The sequence below is a fragment of the Thunnus thynnus genome, chromosome 6, assembly GCF_963924715.1.
Source record: "Thunnus thynnus chromosome 6, fThuThy2.1, whole genome shotgun sequence".
Classification (NCBI taxonomy): Eukaryota; Metazoa; Chordata; class Actinopteri; order Scombriformes; family Scombridae; genus Thunnus; species Thunnus thynnus.
Window position 1 is genome coordinate 13,384,831 of NC_089522.1, and position 18,046 is coordinate 13,402,876.

Below are 18,046 nucleotides of genomic sequence, written 5' to 3' on the forward strand. Positions count from 1 at the left end.
TGTTACATTTCCCCTGCCTATTGATCAGGCATCTGCTTAGCTTCCCGCTGATAGAGATTCAATGGGCCTTAAACAGGCATGGTGACACATTGACCACTTTTTAATGACTGTGTGAGGACATCACATCCTCGGTTTGGAGGTCAGCTGGTCCAGGGTTAAGGGTCATGTAAGCTCAATGAGAGTCAAATGATGCCTTCAGATGCATCGACCCTAAACTAACAGCTTAGCTGGCTGAGTCTTAGAGGCCGTTCACATCGCCTGCATCGTGATATGTTGCTCCGAGAAGCATTTCAGAGAATCACTGGTTGTTCAATTCAATTAACAGTGTGGAGAGAGTGCAGATTGTTCTCAACATATCATCTAATATCTTCTTAGTCGCTGTATAAGCTATTCATTACATAATGAAAGCTGCATTACAGTTAGGTATGGAGTTGGTCATTGCAGTATTATCCCAATCAATAAAATGAAAGACGATGACAGGACAGATCCTTAAGTGGAATACGGCAAATACAGATCTCTGTCTGCCAACAACTCTCCTGAGACGCAGCCTTTGAGGTTTTTTTTTTTTTCATTTTTTTTTTTGTCCACCCAGTGAATCAATTTGAATCAACAAATCCTCATATGGAGGAAATCTATCGAGGACCGTAAGCTTACGAGAAAGGTTAGTCATGAAATATTTGAGTTAATCCTCAATTTTCTGAGGTGAAACCAACTGTGAGAAATGTGTAATTGCTTTAGTTTTGTGCAAAGGAGCAGTTGTGGTTCAGCTTGCAAATGAACATCTGATGTAATGAAGCAGAACACTGTAGTTTCTTTGACAGTTAGCTACCTGTTTTTTTGCATGGATTTGATTAGAGTCTAACAGGTTTCTATACCAGCAAAGTACAAAGTTTTGAACCACTTGTAGTTAGAAGTAAATATATTATGTTACCATATGTCTGCACAGCATGACAGCTTTCACTTTGTATAAAGCTGAATTGCTAATTTACAGCATAACACTACTACAATGACATTAACACTTCTGCATCAATTAAGGTAATTCAGTGTTGACAAATTTGCTTTGACAACCATGTTTCTAAGTGTAAAACAGAGTCATGTGTACGGTCTGTTATTCTGCTGGAGAGAACAGTGCAGCTCACCTGACAGTGAAAGTCTGTGGCAATTTACAAAGCATAAATGCATCAGCGTATAAAATATGACTTTCAAGTCGTTTTTCATACCATATAATAGGAGCAGAAATGCATGAAAAAACTAATGAGGTAGAAGATGAAGAGCATCCCTAGACAGACATTGTGTGTGTGTGTGAAAATAGCCCCATTGGCAGTATTTTTCAGTATTGTTATAGAAGGACAGCTCCTCTCATACACACACGCACACACAAGCACAATCATTTTTTTTCCTCTGTGTATACGTGTATCTGTTTGTTTATGTCCATTAACGTAAGTAATGCTTCCTCCTCCTCCAGCATGATTCCACGGTTGTGATGACACACACATCTGCTCTCCGCCACCCCCACCCCTCCCACCCTCTGTCCACTCCACCCACTGTGCCAGTCCTCTTCATATGTCAGCCTCACACTGGCGTTGCCCTTCCTATCCACTGTAGGCTTTATCCAATTTGTCAGAGTTGGCACACACATAGCTTAAGAAGCCTCCCGCTCTCCATCGCCACACATGCCCCGTCCCTTCCCCATCGCGCAGCTCTGAGACGGCCCCGTCTGTGCCAGTGGGCATTACGGTACCTGATGGCAGGGCCCACCTGCTACCACTGTGACATCCAGGCTTACCCAATCTGCCTCTCCAACACAGCAGGCACCAGCTGGCTGGACAGCCTGCATGCTGATAGATGGACAATTGTAGGCTGGATGATAACTCCTATTCACAACAGCCAAGCCTCTAACTAACTGACTAGAACAAACACAGACACAGCATTGTGTCTGCGTATGTTGATTGTTGATAGGATAATTAGAAGAGAAAACAAGAGGGACAAGAAAAAGAAACAAATGAAAAGAAAAACATTTTGTGAATCTGTGCTTATTTCAATTTATATATACAGTACATTTTGCGGTTTTTGGCCATTAACTAATAGACTAGAAATAGACTTTGACATGGGTATTATCTATGCAGCTGTTAGACAAGATAATAAAACAGTGCATTCTCTCCTTAATCGTGCCCCGTCATGTTTCCATACCCATACTTTTGCTCTTTATCCTCTTCATCAGGAGTAAGAAAAGTAATCACTAACTTTCTCTTGGCCATTATTTTCTAAGATTATCCACTTCATTACATCTTAGCTAGCTAATGCCACTTGGATAGCCGGCTAGTTATCAAACCGTGCGTTGCATAGCAATAAGAATGATGATGTAATGCGTTTGCACCCACTGACCTCTGGCTCTCTGTCACTAGTAATACTCACAGCTGCACAGATAGTTTGAGCACATGTGTCCAGTGTGGTCGCAGCCAAAGGACTGAAGTATAAACGTGAAACTACAACCAGACAACTGTAATCCCAAAAATCTCTCTTGTAACCTCTAACTCAACGATGATAGGACTTAGTCAACAGAGGTAGGAAACTGTTATTGGTATACTTCGTTGGTGAACTTAACTACACCGTCAACAAGATTTAAGAGCGATCCAAGCAGCATGTCAAGTACAAAATGTGGGAGGCGGAGGGGAGTGTTTTAATACTCGAATAGCGCCGTTAGTGTCGTCAGTTAGTGTCAGCTCTGCATGAGTACTTCTAAACTCCCACTGATCCTTGTCTTTAATCATTGGGCGTTTTTGGCTTAGGCATCCTGTGCCCTTTTCCAAGTGCAATGTAGCAATTTCAAAGTAATGTCTCACAAAAAAAAACTGTGAAACACCTTCACAGCTCCCTTGGCCAATCTTTTTGAGCTGGTACAGGGCAGTTTGACACATGAGTAGAGGCTTTACAAAACCACTGATCCGAGATCCTACTCTATTTGTCAGCTCTTAAACGGTTGCAGTGGGATGTATGCGAGGAGAAATCCGATCTAGGACCAGTACATATGTCTGAAAATGCTCAGAGGCCAGGCAAGGCCTCTGCAAAGCTATGCAGTAATTCTATTCGGGTAATACCCACGCCCAAAATATCCTTATAATCTTGGGTTGCACACACCACACACACACACACCACACACACACATACACACACACACACACACACACACACACACCAGCTAGGATCCAAAATTACCACCCTGTCGTAGATGTAGACCTGAAGAGGATGAACTTTGCTCTGCGTTGAAGTGTCATCAATGAATTACATTATTTCTGGTCGGTTGAATTGTTTCAATATAGTAATATGGTACAATATAAAATTCAATGCTTAGTAAACTTTCTTTGGATATCCTACAGGAGCAAATACACTTCTGGGATGAAAACTGATATTTAAAATGAAAGTTAGGATGTTTATGTAATGCATCACAATAAATGTACCTGTATGTCTACTGTATATTTGTGTGTATAGACTGTCGATGTGCATGTGTTTATATATATATATATAATTAACATGCACTTATTTTCTTGACTGCTTGTTAATAAATCTTTAAGTTCTTTGTACTGTGAGAATATGGTCATTGCTACGATCAGTTTTTAACACTACAGCAGTGTTAACACTTACGACCAAACTTCTAAAATAGGTCTTTTTTGCACATACTTGACGAAGACTTATGCCGAAGATTTACACAGCGCTGCAGCATTTTGTAACATTCAGTCAAACACACGTAACGCACCGCATGTGCCTCACAGGAATGTCCACAGAGGACAGAAATAAGCAAAACTCAACATCCTTTCAATCTACCACTACCAGAAATGAGAGATGAATAGAGGAAATGTCATTTCATCATTGCTGCTGCCACAGTCAATCGTCTGACTGCACCTCATTGTGAATAATTGCTGACAAAATCTAAGGAAGCCCCGCAGCGGACCCCCCCCCCCCCCCCCCCTCCTCCTCCTCAGCCCCCGCCTCTTACCCAAGTCCCCGTCACATCACATCATTCAAAAACCACTGGGGGGCTCCTTGCTTGATGAGCACACACTTTCCTCATCTCCTATCTCAGCCCATTAGGAGCCATTCTCTGGGGCTACGGAGCAGACCGATCAGCTTCCACCGCGCAGACTTCTACACCAGAGTCCCATCCCATGTAATTGCAGTAAAGCCTTGCGTAGCTTCAGTTGCTCTAATTTCCCCCGTTTTATTTCCTTTATGATCACTGGCAACGATACAGTTACGAATGATTCTCCCACACATTATCTGGAGGAAAGTTTGTGCTAATATGTTTGAGCTGGGCCCTGTGGCAAACATATAGGAAGGCCATCTAGAGACTAATGGGGGTTCTTAGTGGATACAGTATAAAAACAATGAAGCCCACCACCCACCATCAGTCGCTAATGAAGCTTTCCATCAAATTAATGAGAGTTTTAATCATTGTTCACAGTAGTCTATCTACATGGTGGACTATCCATTGTACTGGCCTGTCACCTTCATGGAGCTACAGAATATTCAAAATCCTCTTTCAAAAGCCTTTCTGTGGGAAAAATTATATTTACATTGTACTGAAGCACTTTTATTTTTCTTTCTCGCCGTCTGCCTTCACAGTTCTGCATGACAAAGCTCAGCATTTGCACTTCATGGCATCTAAATATGCGCCATGTCACCGATTACCGAGCACACTCGCTCATGCCATCTGCCGCTGCGCGTGAGAGTGCTGTTAGCATCAGTTTTCAGGAAAGGCAGGCTGAAGGACAGAGGGCGACATAAATTTACATACCCGAGAGATGCTCAACCTCATTAATTCACACTGTGACCAAACCAAAACATCAAATATACGCTACCGACCTGACCCGCGCAAATGCAATGAAGGGCATCAAATTGTCTATTCAGGTAGAGAATAAATAATGTATGTATGTAGTAGTGGGGCTGTGGGTTAATTACTATTAGGGTTGTAATGTCACACAAAGTCGCTGTTAGTGTGTCAAGGCCTGTTGGTAGCTAGAAACACTTTCCTGTCCTGTCCAACAACATATGACAAAGCCACAGAGGGGTGTGAGTGTGACAGCGCTGTGAAGACACCTGGGCCGGGTGATAAAACAATCTTAATTTTCACAATAAAATCTTCCAAGATAACGATGATGAATTTATGAGATTTGTTTTCGATAGTTATCTCTGAGTCTCTGTTTTCCTACACGAACAGCCAATCGCACAGCAGCGAAACAAACACACATGGTTGACGCATGTTTCCGGCTCCTCCCACTCACAACTCAGAATGACCATCTGTGTGGCGGAGCCTTGTCAGAAGAAAATGAGCACCTCTAAAATGTTTGGCAGACATCTGTTGTTGTATTGTATTTATTGGGACCATGTACAGTGTCAAACATAAATGCTACCATTTGATGTACTGCACCAGAGTTAGCTGGCATTTGATGTGATGGGAATCACAGCAGTTGTTTACGTATTTATTATTTTATTTCATTTATTCAGTGGTTAACGTAAAGCCATGTTGGTTCTGTTGAATGTTCTGATAATAAATAATTGTATATTATAAATTATAATTAACCTTCTGGTTTCTTTAGGCTTCTGTCCTTAGGAGAATACTCTTAAAACTGTAAATTAAGCATTATTATTATTATTAAATATATATTGTGATAATTATCAACATCGACCAATATAAAAAAAAACACATCATGATAATATTTTGACCATATCATCCAACCCTAGAGGACACACCCATAATATGTTGAGAGACAGCACATAATACACTTTAAACATATACTACATGGTAATCAATCTAATTCACAAGGTTCTCTGGCTCAGTTGATGACTACGTGTATATGTAATGAATGACCTTTAAACATATGGTTACAGACTAACATCACTCATCATTAACATGCTTTATAGGCAAGTAATTACTACCTTCAACCACATGTTCAGGTTTCAGCCTTATTAATTATACTGACATGGGTCGTTCCATTTGAAATACAACTTCCAGCGGGTGGTAATTCCTTCTAAACTTGGGATTCATTAGGAAAGTTACTGCAGTCGACGCCCGGAGACAAGCTAAACTGAAGTTTGCCAAAGGCGGTTGCAGTGTTTCCAATTTTTGTTGCACTTTTGAGGACTGCTTTGATGAGTAACCATCTGGTGGGTAACTTTGTCAAATAAATGTCCATAAAACGTGCCATAAACATGAAACCTGGAGAGGACTATCATTTTTCATCGCACAAGTCATTAAGTTTCTCATTGCCATAGACAGAGAGGGATTCAAAAGCCATCTCCATCAACAAAAAACACTAATGAGATTTGGTGCTATTTTCACAGCTTGAGGTAATTCATTGCAGTCTTTTATGACTGCATTACCCTGTTATATCTTTCCTCTCCTTCTTTGTTTTTCCAGCTGGTATTCTACACCATACGCCTCTCTGAGTGACAGCAGCTTTACACCTATCCCTCTTCATCAAATCAATGAACGGGAGTGTGAAAGGCTGCGAAGGTAATGGCATGTTGCAAAATGTCAGATCTTCAGCAGACAAAAGACAGCAGGAAATGCAATTCATGGAAAAACCTGTAATCTATGTGAGGACATTCTACACTTGAATGACTCTGCTGGGATTTTGACAGCGCCACAACTTAACAACAAAAGACAATGGTGGAAATGATATTCTTGCCCCGGGGCTTGATGCAGCGAAGGCAGTGATCAGATGTTCAGTGTTGTGGCATGTGGAAATGTGTTGAGAAATACAGTCAGATTTCTCAGAATACAGTGTGAAAAAGAACATAATGCAGCTTGAACATGAACTTGTCACATATATATTTCCTTTGAATTTTATAAGTCTTAAAGTGAACTTAAATAATTTATTGAGTACAGTATATTTTCAGGGATACTTAGATTTATTCATAAACATCAGTTCAATATGTAACTATACTAATAATGTTCCTATCCGAGCACCCAAATCATATTCTCAACAAGAAAGTAGTGACATTTAAAGTAACTCTGGAAACAATCATACCAAAGACCCCTTGAAGAGGGTATGAAATTATGTAAAAAACCTGTTGAGATTTTTAAATAGTCGACATATGCACAGTAAGTTTTGTAAGTTGCAGTGGAACAGCATCCTCTACATGTTAATGAAACGACTGTGGTACAAAATTGATCTCTGCATGTTCCATATATCAAGTATTAAGTGCTATATATATAGATTTGATTTCTATAGTAGGAATCAGGAGTGCATGTCATATGTGTCAGGCACATGTACAGGCTGCATACTGAAGGAATACAAATGTCCAAGCTCTTCTTCTGCATGTTAATGACGCATTCACTGTGCGAGTAATGTCTCCAATATACTGGCAATTGAATGTTAATGCTGTACACAGAATGACTGGAGCCCCACTGAGCAGAAAGGATCTGCACTCACGCATAAAAATTTTAATCACAGAGCAATGTAATTTCACTGCAATGCCCTGTTACCTTAGTGGGAGTGAGGTGTAATACCGAGGAAGTGTGTGTATTTAGGTTTCACAATAAGCTCAAATAAAACATGAAACTCATTCTTTACCAGTTTTTGAATTGTCTGGTTATCAAGTAGAAGGGAGGAGGGCAGGACTGTGCTGCTCCTCTCTGACTGTAACATGCCAGTAGTGGAGATAAGCTCAGCTTCTTGCTTTCGCTTTTAAAACTCCGCATTGATGACTGGCCTGCCATCACAACACCTCATCGATCTGGAGACTGCAGGTGGGGCCAGTCGGACAGGAGTGTGGGCCGTTCAGCTTAAGGTGCTCGTGAAATAGAGGTTAAAACACCCAACAGGGAATGTGATGGTGCGTCACGCCACGTTGCATGTTGGGACGGGGGAGCGATCTTGTGAGGAATGAGCTCTGTTACCTGTACCTGCTACGGTTGTGCAACGGTGCTACGGTGGTGCATGCTTACCGTTTGTTTTGTTTGGCTAAAATGTTGGTTGAATCAGTCAAATCTGATTGAGGAGGGAAGAGATGGAGAGGAGAACAGAGAGAGAAGAGACCCTACTGGGAGAAACTGAATTCCAATGCAAAGCAATGGTATTTGGACAAACTAAGCACGATAAACAACATAGATCCAAATGACTTGGCAGCCCAGGACTGGATTACAGACCCTGATGCTAGATCTGCTAAGTCACAAGCCAGCAAACTGTGAGAGCACAGTCATATTCACAAAGCTAAGGTGGCACTCCTCTTTTTGGCCCAATTATTAAACCAAACAAAATACAAAACCTTCAAAAACATTCAGCTACGTGATTATTTTATTGAGTCATAGGCAGGGGGTTTGATCAGTTGCATTATTAATAAAAAAGATTTGCTATAATCTTGGACCTTGTTAAAAACGTAGGTTTTTCTACTTGCAGCGGGAAGATATGTTTAACATTTGGTTATGTCGACTAGAAACAGACGGAGACGTGATTTTAAAGGTTAGTCCTACAGTGTAGTGCATAAAAAGAAGATCCTTTGGGTTTGTATGTTGGCTCCCTGCTGTTACTCATCTCTCATTCATTTGTTACATGACTTGTCATTAATTACATTGCATGTCGTGCAACAGGTCATGTACTCCCAGCGCCTCAGCGAGGTTCCTCTGAAGGATTGGGTTATCATCAGGTCCACTGGTGAAGTTTCCTCAGCCTACAGAACATGCACGGCTGGTGCTGAAGAGACATGCACTCACGTTGGGGCCTTGCTTTTCAAAGTGGAAGCGACTATCCGGTAACCTGACGCACCAGATGGTTTGTTACACAGAACCATCTGAGAAGTCGTCCTTGGAAATTGTTTGGAAAAGGTCAGGCACTTTCAAAAAAAATACATAGCAGGTGATTGGATGCTTATTGGTCCGAACCACTGGTGGATTCTTCTCGTTATGTTGTGATCTCGCAAATCCAGCTGCCTCGCAACCATCCGGTGCAGGGAAATGAAGACTGTCACAGACAAACTTGCATACTGGATCATACCAAGCAATGTGAACAAAGTGCATGCTGAGATGGGCCATAAGATTGATTACACTTCTGCTGCTGCCACATGAAAATCACTTAACTGTCCTCTGGATGGTGAGACTGACAACAGGCCTGGCGTGAGGACTCGTGCCAGGAGGATCACTACAACATCGCCAACACATTTGGATCTAACACGATTTTACGCTGATCTCTATAAAACAGGTGGCAAATGTGCTATATTGAGTGTGCTGCCACATTACTGTGAGGAGTTCAGAGATCCTGTGCAGCCTGTCACAAATCTGAAATCCCTGCTCTGCCTTTGTGACACCAGGTTTGATGGATGTAGCTGGAAGAAAAACTAAATGAAATGCCCTGGCAGGACAGAGAATAATAAGGAGCATAAGTTGTAAATATGTTGCATCCCTTAGCATTTGTTGTGGTTTTACATCTGCCTGTTTTTCTGATTTCACCCACTGCTCCACACACTCACACAAAAACACAAACACACACGTTTACACTTCACAGAAGATCATAAGAAAGATAATAATAGCAGGTGTCTTTTTGAAGAAATATAAAAAATGAAAATATTGTGCAATTTAGGTCAAAAATGCTGAGAACACACTTTTATTGATACAGGAATGTTGTAAAAAGTAATGTCTTTTCTTCTTACTGCAGCTAACCACGCCATCCGGCGTCTTCTTTTCACCTCTTCAACCCGCTTCCCTTCGTGTTTTTTCCAGGTAGGAAAGGCGAAAAAACTTATTCCATTGTCCAGTTTTCTCCCTGAACGACAGTGTGACCTACTGTGGCAGTTCTTGATGCAGCAGCACTAACCTGCCATGGCAACGCTTTCCAGAATCACAACAGAAAAACAAAACAGCCTCCAACTCACCAACAGAAAGACAGCGGGATCCTCTAAACATTACTCACGATTCAACATGGTGTGACGTCAACTTCACATTCCCTATACTACACACTGTGTTGCTCTAGAGAGTACTGGCACCTGTTTCATTCCAACTCCAGCCCTGGCTTATAGTATTAAAAACATAAGTAGTCTTGTCATGTCTAGGTTGCTCTTCTCCTCACCTCTGAAGGAGCAACTACTCTTTGAGCAAATAGCCTCCACATATTCTTAATCCTGTTTAATATCTAATGTCAATGTCCAGGGAGGCTTTTCGTGAAGTGAATTACAGAACATCACCTAACTGTAGTCTCAGTATCATTTTAATATTCAGAGCTTGTCTGCTCATTAATGATGTACAGAGACAGCAAATCCTCCATGCTAAATGATATAATAGGCCTAACTCAGCCTTGATCTTCTGGATAACCCTTCCTTGAAGATGAATATATTTTTTGTATTTTTAATTATCATGAGGATAAAAATCTGTGTTTTAAATGATTACTCGGACATCATGTAAAGCGTTCAGATGAGCTTTAGACAGAGAAGCATGCCCTTTGTGTTGAGGCAGTAACGTAGTCAATAATGCTTGACCAACCACGCCTGGCTCAAACGCTCTCGATCTCAACAATAAGAGTGGATGGGTCATTATACGCGATAGGACTGACCTTCTCTCATAACCTTTGAATGCTGAATAAATAAACATTATCATCCCTCATGAGAGGAGGTTAGAAAACAATCAGCAACAGAAAATGTCCAATGTTTTATCCCAAAACTCACATCAATAACAGCGTCAGCATTTGTTCAGACTCAGACCCAAAGTAGACTGTAGAGAAATCAGTGATATTCAACAAAGAATGGAGGAGCACTAAAGCTAAGTAAACAAAGTTGCTCAACACTGGGCAGAATATATTCAGTAGGTCAGCAGTTTGCACTGCTTGCTTCTACTTGTCATCATTTCTCTGGGTAAAACAGCACAAAAATATAGCTGACCAAAAGATTTTATAACCTCTAAATGCTGTCTAAAGCACTCGATATATGACTAAGTAAAGTCTAAAACACCATCACACTTTAAGTCCTAATATTAAGCAGTGAAAGGTGGTATATAACCAGTTCATAAATGGTTTAATATTTTGAGCGGTGCTTTAGAAAAGTGATTAAAATGCTGATTACTACTTACTACTATACTACTTACTTACTATATAACCACCTGATGACAACTGAGCCATCTCCATGACAACAGAGCAACCTGAATCTTCTGGTAAAGACTGTGAGATGTGTCTAAATGCTCTGCAAAACGCTTCTAAGTGGACCATGTCAAACCGGCGATAACTGTGTTTAAGATGTTTTGGTAACATTCGAGTGTAAAATACGGCATGTCAAATAGTGTCACTTCCACAATTACACTATTTGTGAATTTTACCCCATTTCATAACAAAGTCGGTTGGCTGATCACACCGCCGTGAAATTTAACCGACACAGAATTGTGATCAGTCATGATTCTGCTCCACCACAACATGCTGTTCGTCGCAGCCACAGTCCGACCTCTACCGCATGCGTCCTGACGATGTCTCTATCGCTCACACTCCTGCTGGTTTGCACTGCACAAAGTGGGAGAATGTTTAGAATACAAAGACAAAACCAGCAGGTTTGATGTGCACAACAGCACAAACGTTTGTGTGGTTACTTTGTAACAGCCCTGTGGTGGTTGCATAAGATTTAATCAAGGTAACCATAATGCATCTAGCATACATAATTATGGTTTGACTGTGCATTTCATACACAAATCGAGTGCACATAGAGGAGTTTTTGTATGCATCTCTATGAAACTTGATATAAAAATCATTTAAATTCTAAATCTGACGCAATGAGAATAAAAAACTCCTTTCCAAACCATTACTGAAAACTTTGTAAAAGTAGACACTTCAAAAATACCTCCAGCTTAAAGTCTATATGGCAGAATAAGTACTGAATGGGCTTCTCATTCACCCTGCCGATGTCCAGAGTGGAGCTCCTATACAAAAACAGAAAATGAGAACGGCATGAATTGGGACCACAGGCAGCAGTTTTGGGCCAGTTTTATGGCTGCTCAGCATTTTTCTATATAGCCCCATTTCTATGCAGCCTCAAAGCACCACAACAAAGCTAAATGTAGTCCATTAAAGTCCAGGGGGGAGGGAGCTCATGAACAACCACATGTGGATACCAGTGAGCTCACAGGATAGAGAAGGTGTAAGATAGTTTGAGGGAGAGATGTGGAGGCTGGCTCGTGTGTGTGACCATCACAAAAAGATAATACATTAAGTACTTCCATTTATTCATATCTTTTACACTTTCTGGGTTGAATGCAACATGCAAATGCAAACCCCCCAGGCAGCAGAAAACGCAATTAACGTAGGCCAGCCTGCCAGCAAGGTTACTGCTGCTGTTAGCGAAGTGCCAGGTAGCACCCCCCAACTCAGCCTCCCTCAGGACTCCCACTATGCTGGCTGCGCAATGAACCGGCGACCCTTAGCACACACCTCCCTTCCCAGCACAGCCACTGGTGATAAATTACCTAATCTTCCTATCCCCAGCTGTTTCTATTATACACTCTGGGCTTGTAAAGGACAGCTACGGGGATAGAAAGGGGGTTGAGAAGAGACAGCGAGAGGTGGGTGTGAAGCAAAAAGAAAAAAAAAACAAAAAAGGACTCATTGTCAGAGACACAACGACGGTGGGAAGATATACAGGCCAAACAAAGACGAGATTCAGCAACCATAATCGTATGCATCAAGAAGACGTGTGTGCGTGTCATTTTTGATGTTGAAAAAGGGGCACTCAGAACCACTTAGTACTGTATTTCAGGACAATTACATCTGACAAAAAAAAAAACCCATCTACAGAGAGATCAGCAGATAGGTGTCAGCCTCTAAAAGTGTATTTATTCAGAAACATTACGGACATTGTCAGAAAGGGCCGGTTGAAAAGACTTTCTCTGCAGTCTCTGTGGTGTTAATGTGATATTTCTGTGAGTTGAATGTGATTCCGCCAACTGAACATGCACATCTCAGGCATCATTTGAGCTGAGCAGAGAAGCAGCTACGAGGGACAATGACATCAGTGCTCAAACCCTCCCAGAGGAATGCTTGTCGTCACTTACACTGGCACACACACTGCTATGGAAACAGCAGGAGTGTGAGCCTGCATGTTGGGTTAAAGGGATACCGCAAGGCACACACATACATACATACACACTCACACGCACACACACACATACAAGCAGGGAGAGATAACCGCAAAACAAAGCGACAGGGGCAGTCCATTGAAAACAATGCTGACACATGACCAAACTGTTCCTGACCAGCTGACCATTTTCCTCTTTAAAAAGGCAATAGAGGTCAACTGAGGACTAAATGACTCTCATTGTAAAGGGAAAGTTAGCCAACAGTTTTTCCTTGTGTATGTGAGAGAGGAAATACTGCAGACTCCCCCCCTTCTTTTTTTTTTTTTTTCCTGAGCTTGATCTCGGAAGTGTCTCAGATATATGTGGTTTCAAAGCTGAGTGCTGCCAAAGCCAAGATGGAACGTATCCTATCAGACAGCTCACTCATGTACACAGACACAAAAACACACACATCTGTTACCTATCTATATGCCAAACTGAGTCTTAAAAAGGTAGAAAAGGGCAAACAGAGCAGCTGCGGCACAAACACACACACACACACACACACACACACACACACACACACACACACACACACACACAAACACACACAGAGGACAGCATTCTACAGACTGGGCAGCCATTCAAACAGCTCTCGGTAACAGTAACCCACGGCAACCCTAAAACCAGCCCCCTTTCCCTTCCTCCCCATGAGACACAGATCCGTTGCCCAGTTAAGGGAGAACCGAATGAACTGGCAGGCAGAGTGACAGAGAGAAAAGAGGTTGTAACTTTACCCACTCTGCCCCTACTAAAGTGCAGCACTACTCCCCCCCCCCCCACCCCCCTCCCTCTTAAAGGTTCAGGAGGTTAATTATTCAACATGAGAGGGGATTTCGGGGGGGAACTGAGAGTGGACACAAGCCAGCAGAAACCCCTCACCTCTTTTGTTCAACTCATCCACTCACTCGCTGACCGTCAAATGCACTTATTCCAATAGATAGAGGCATGAACGCAGACTTTTTCCATCCATCATGCGGGAACACATGTACACACAAAGATACTGTACTCTGCGAGACTACACACAGCTGCATCAGAGAGTGTGTGTGTGTGTGTGTGTGTGTGTGCAGCCTAACTCATGCTCCTCCACATGTTCCCAGCTTCTTAAGCACACAGTTTGATCTCTTACCGTTGTGGTTGTGCTGGAGGGTCTCGAGCATGCTGGCAGAGGAGTCGGTTGCCCCCAGCTCAGTCAGTCTGCGGCTTGTGGCGCTCAGCTCTGACCGCAGGTTGGTCACCTCCTGGCTGGCCGACTGAATGGCCCCATCTATGCGTTGAGCCAACTGCTTGTTGTCATCCATCATTTTCAGGATTTTTGCCTGAGGAAGAGAGGGGAATCCAGACAAGGTGTCATGCTGACAAGTTGACCATTTCCAGTGAAGGAAGGTGTCCCCAAATAAATCCCTCTTTCCCTCGTCTGTCTTTTCTTCTTCCCTTTTTTTTTTTTTTAAATGAGAAAGCCAAGTTAAATCCTCAAAGCAGTTTGTCCTTTCCCTTAAAGAGAGACATCCGACTCAGGGGAAATGTGTATCTGCTGGAGGGAGTATGTGTTTGGAAGCTGGTGTATGTGTGATGTGAGTGTGTCAGTGTGCAAGCATGCCTGCGCGCTTGTGTGTGTGTGTCTGAGAGTTTCCGTAACAGCATGAGAGTGTGTATGTGTGTGTGTGTGCGTGCATGTGCGTGTGTGTGTGTGTGTATGTGTGTTAGAGAGTCAGCACTGCCCCTGTGAAATGTGCTCCCCGCAGCTGACTGTTGAAAGGACACAGAGCATTGAGAGATGACAGGCACCTTTTTAAATGGACTGTACCATTTGCAGAGAAAGTCGGGGGGGTGGGTGGGTGGGAGTGAGCTAGACCATATAAGCACATGCAAGTCAGAGCTCCTCGGCACAAGTGTTTTCAGGAGATATTGCTCTAAGGTTCTGGGATTGTGTGTTTAACTGAACTGTCACACAACAAATCTCACTAAGCCTGTGAAAACTGACTTCAGTGAAACACTCGAGCTTTTCCTCTTTTTCTCTCTGTACACTGCGTGCGCCTCCCTCCATGGACTCATGGACAAAGGGAAGGAAATCATTAGTTTGACAAAGAAACAGTTGTGGAGAGAAAACAATAATAGTTATGCAAACAAAGCTTTCATCACAGTATTCCTCCTGCAGTACAAGTGCATTTAAGGCTCTGCTGTAATGTTTGTCTAGACTTGTTTAAAGCAACATTGTGCGACTATTTCACCTTAAAATAACAGCTTCAAAGTCATTTTGATGGTACACTGACTTGTAATAGGGACAACGGCCCCTCTTTCTTTCCCAATCCGCACCCCGAACCCTTGTTCTTGCACTATGTAACTTGGGTTGAGCAGGTACAATCACCTGTTACCTTGATGTTACTCCATTTCCTTCTGCTGCTGTTTCACATTAAAAGCTTTCCACTGACAAACTAACAGAAGGCTTTTTATTGTGAAGAACTTACAGGAAAGGAAATGTGTTTATAACAGAGTTGGCGGAGCTTCGTTAGCGGCGCTATTCAATAAAAACAAACAAGATTTGGAGATATTTGTTTAGCAGATCCAATATAGAGACTGTAGAGAGGAAGAATAAAAGCACAAACAGCGATGATGATGTTTGGTGAAGAGGCTCTTAGTGCATTTTCAGCTCTAACAGGTTGCCTAAACAACTTATTTTACCTTGAAGTGAGGGTAACGCACTATTATAATGTGAGGGGAGACTATTTGAAGAGGAACAGACTTCATCCCTCGCTGTGTTTCTGGCTGAACTTATTTCCATGATGTCAACATCTGAACCCACAGCAGCTCTGTGCTAAAATGTCGTTGTTAATAGCTAACGTAATACTGACTGACTTATTGATATACGGTCCAGTGGCGGCTAGTATGTATCTTAGTTCTGTTGATAACGATATAGTTACATATCGGCGTGATATCGAGTGATTGATTCGTGGCAGCAGACGTTACGTAGTCTTGCTTTAAGTTGAGGAAGATGTATATTTTTGCATGCACTCAAGTGTGTACTGCAGTTTCCAACAAAATGTGAGGTCCATAAACCACACTAGTGTTGAAATGATTAGTTTATTAAATAATTAGTCAATCAACAGAAAATGATTTAAGTCGTTTATCAAGCATAAATCCCACATTTGCTGGTTTGAGGATTTGCTGATTTTCTCAGTTTCATATAATTGAAAATTGAATGTAATTTCAGCAAGCGAGCTGAAAACATCATTGCGGGTTCTGGGAAACTGTGATAGGCATTTTTTCAATAATTTCAAACATTTTATTTGCAATTAATCAGAAAAATGTCAGAAAAAAAACCTCTTGGTTGAAGCCTTAGAGAACAATGATCAAAACCATAAGGATGCTCATTACTGAAATAAAATAAAATATAAAATAAAAAATGTTTAGCCATAATTTGGGGGTTATTATTTTTATTTTTCAAACTTAAAATCACACAGGGGAATTATAGAACAAATGTGCTCGCCCCTCCTAAGACTCATGATGGGAAAAGGAGAATGTTGCTCACTCATTTTTTCCTAACTGGACTTTCCCAGTCCAGCTGGTGAATTAAACCATTTCTCTTGTGGCTGTCTTGCCACACCTCAAAAAGATCTTCACTGTGTGTGTGTGATCAACAATGTAATACAAATATCTTATATAACCCCTCATACATTATGCTCTGCTTCTCTCCCTCTTTTGTTTTCTTCACAGAAGAGTAAAAGTCTACAAATACAGGCAGCAGACACACTGACTGCCACCTGTTTACAAATAAGGCTAATCATTCACAGCGAATGAAACATTAATGCTTCTTTGTCCACTCTGCAGCACCACAGAGGAATACTGTCGAACATATGTACACTCAGAGTGGGAAACCTGTTGCTTTTACTGTAGTTTAAGTACTGCATGACACTACTTACAAATGTCAAATATTCCCCAGAAATCAAATAAGAGACAGACGGACACTAAAAGTTTATAGGATATTAAAGCTTCATGATGAATCCAGAGCAGCTCGATACCGAGACTGCAGAGGAGAATGAATATGTTTGCCAATAGGCATCAGACAGCTCCAGTACAGTATCCGATGCTCCATCTTAGTATTTTGTACGTGTATGCAATATTGAACAAACAGCCGACACTGAGAGCATGTCCCCTGAAATCTACTATACACACTTCTGCCAAACTTCGAACAATATTGGTCATTTTATGTGAGAGATTTCTCTACTTGTGTTTTGTTTTGTCTGTGCTCTTCTCACTGGCTCATGTTACCAAGGAGACAACCATGTCAGTCAAATGTGATTTCTCTTTTATTAGGAGTGTGTGTTGTCCTGATGAAAGAGAGGCTGAGTGAGTGGGTTTGGTGAGTGGAGTTAAAAATGATAAGTAAGATTTTCCTAACATCACATGTTGAGTCATGAATATTTAATGTTGTACAGAAATACTTAAAGCTGCGCTAATCAATATTTTTATATTAACAACAGAAAAAAATGACTATGTACTGAGCAAATGGTTGCTTGTAGTTACGGGTGGGAGAAAAAAAAATTGATTCACAAAAGAATCGTAAATTGTTATCTTTTATGATTCAGAATCAGATTCTAAAAAACAATTTTTGAATGTCGTTAATAATGTTGTGTTGATGGAAGAAGACAGACAGTGTAGCACTAAGACACTTGAGTTATTTTGTAGTTCATCTTCAAAGTAGCCAAGTTTTTGAGTGTAGTCTGGATTCAGTAGCTTAATAATTAGTTTTGCAAGATGAAAGTGAAGCATTTTATGAATACTTCATACGCCATCGACCAGACACTAACAATAGCGGAGAGGAGAACCAAACTCCAGCACTAACAGTACAAATGAGCTGGCTAACTGACACATACTGCAGCTACAAAACTTCCAGCCAACTCTGGGTGGTTGAAGACAATAACTTTCTACAGTCTTCTGTAACGTTCTACAGTCTGTTTCATTTCAAAA

The 18,046-nt window shown here is 41.5% G+C and overlaps 1 protein-coding gene across 7 annotated transcripts in view; it reads right to left on the reverse strand.

The window, feature by feature from the left end:
• The window catches only part of kazna (kazrin, periplakin interacting protein a), a 181,763-nt gene that overhangs the window by 111,502 nt on the left and 52,215 nt on the right, over positions 1 to 18,046 (reverse strand). For 6 of the 7 annotated variants that reach the window (XM_067591837.1, XM_067591838.1, XM_067591835.1 and 3 more), the window contains one exon: positions 14,208 to 14,397. In XM_067591837.1, the coding sequence (XP_067447938.1) occupies positions 14,208 to 14,397 (190 nt within the window). Of the gene's footprint in view, positions 1 to 14,207; positions 14,842 to 18,046 lie in introns of those variants that run through there. The other variant, XM_067591841.1, reaches the window with a different exon arrangement.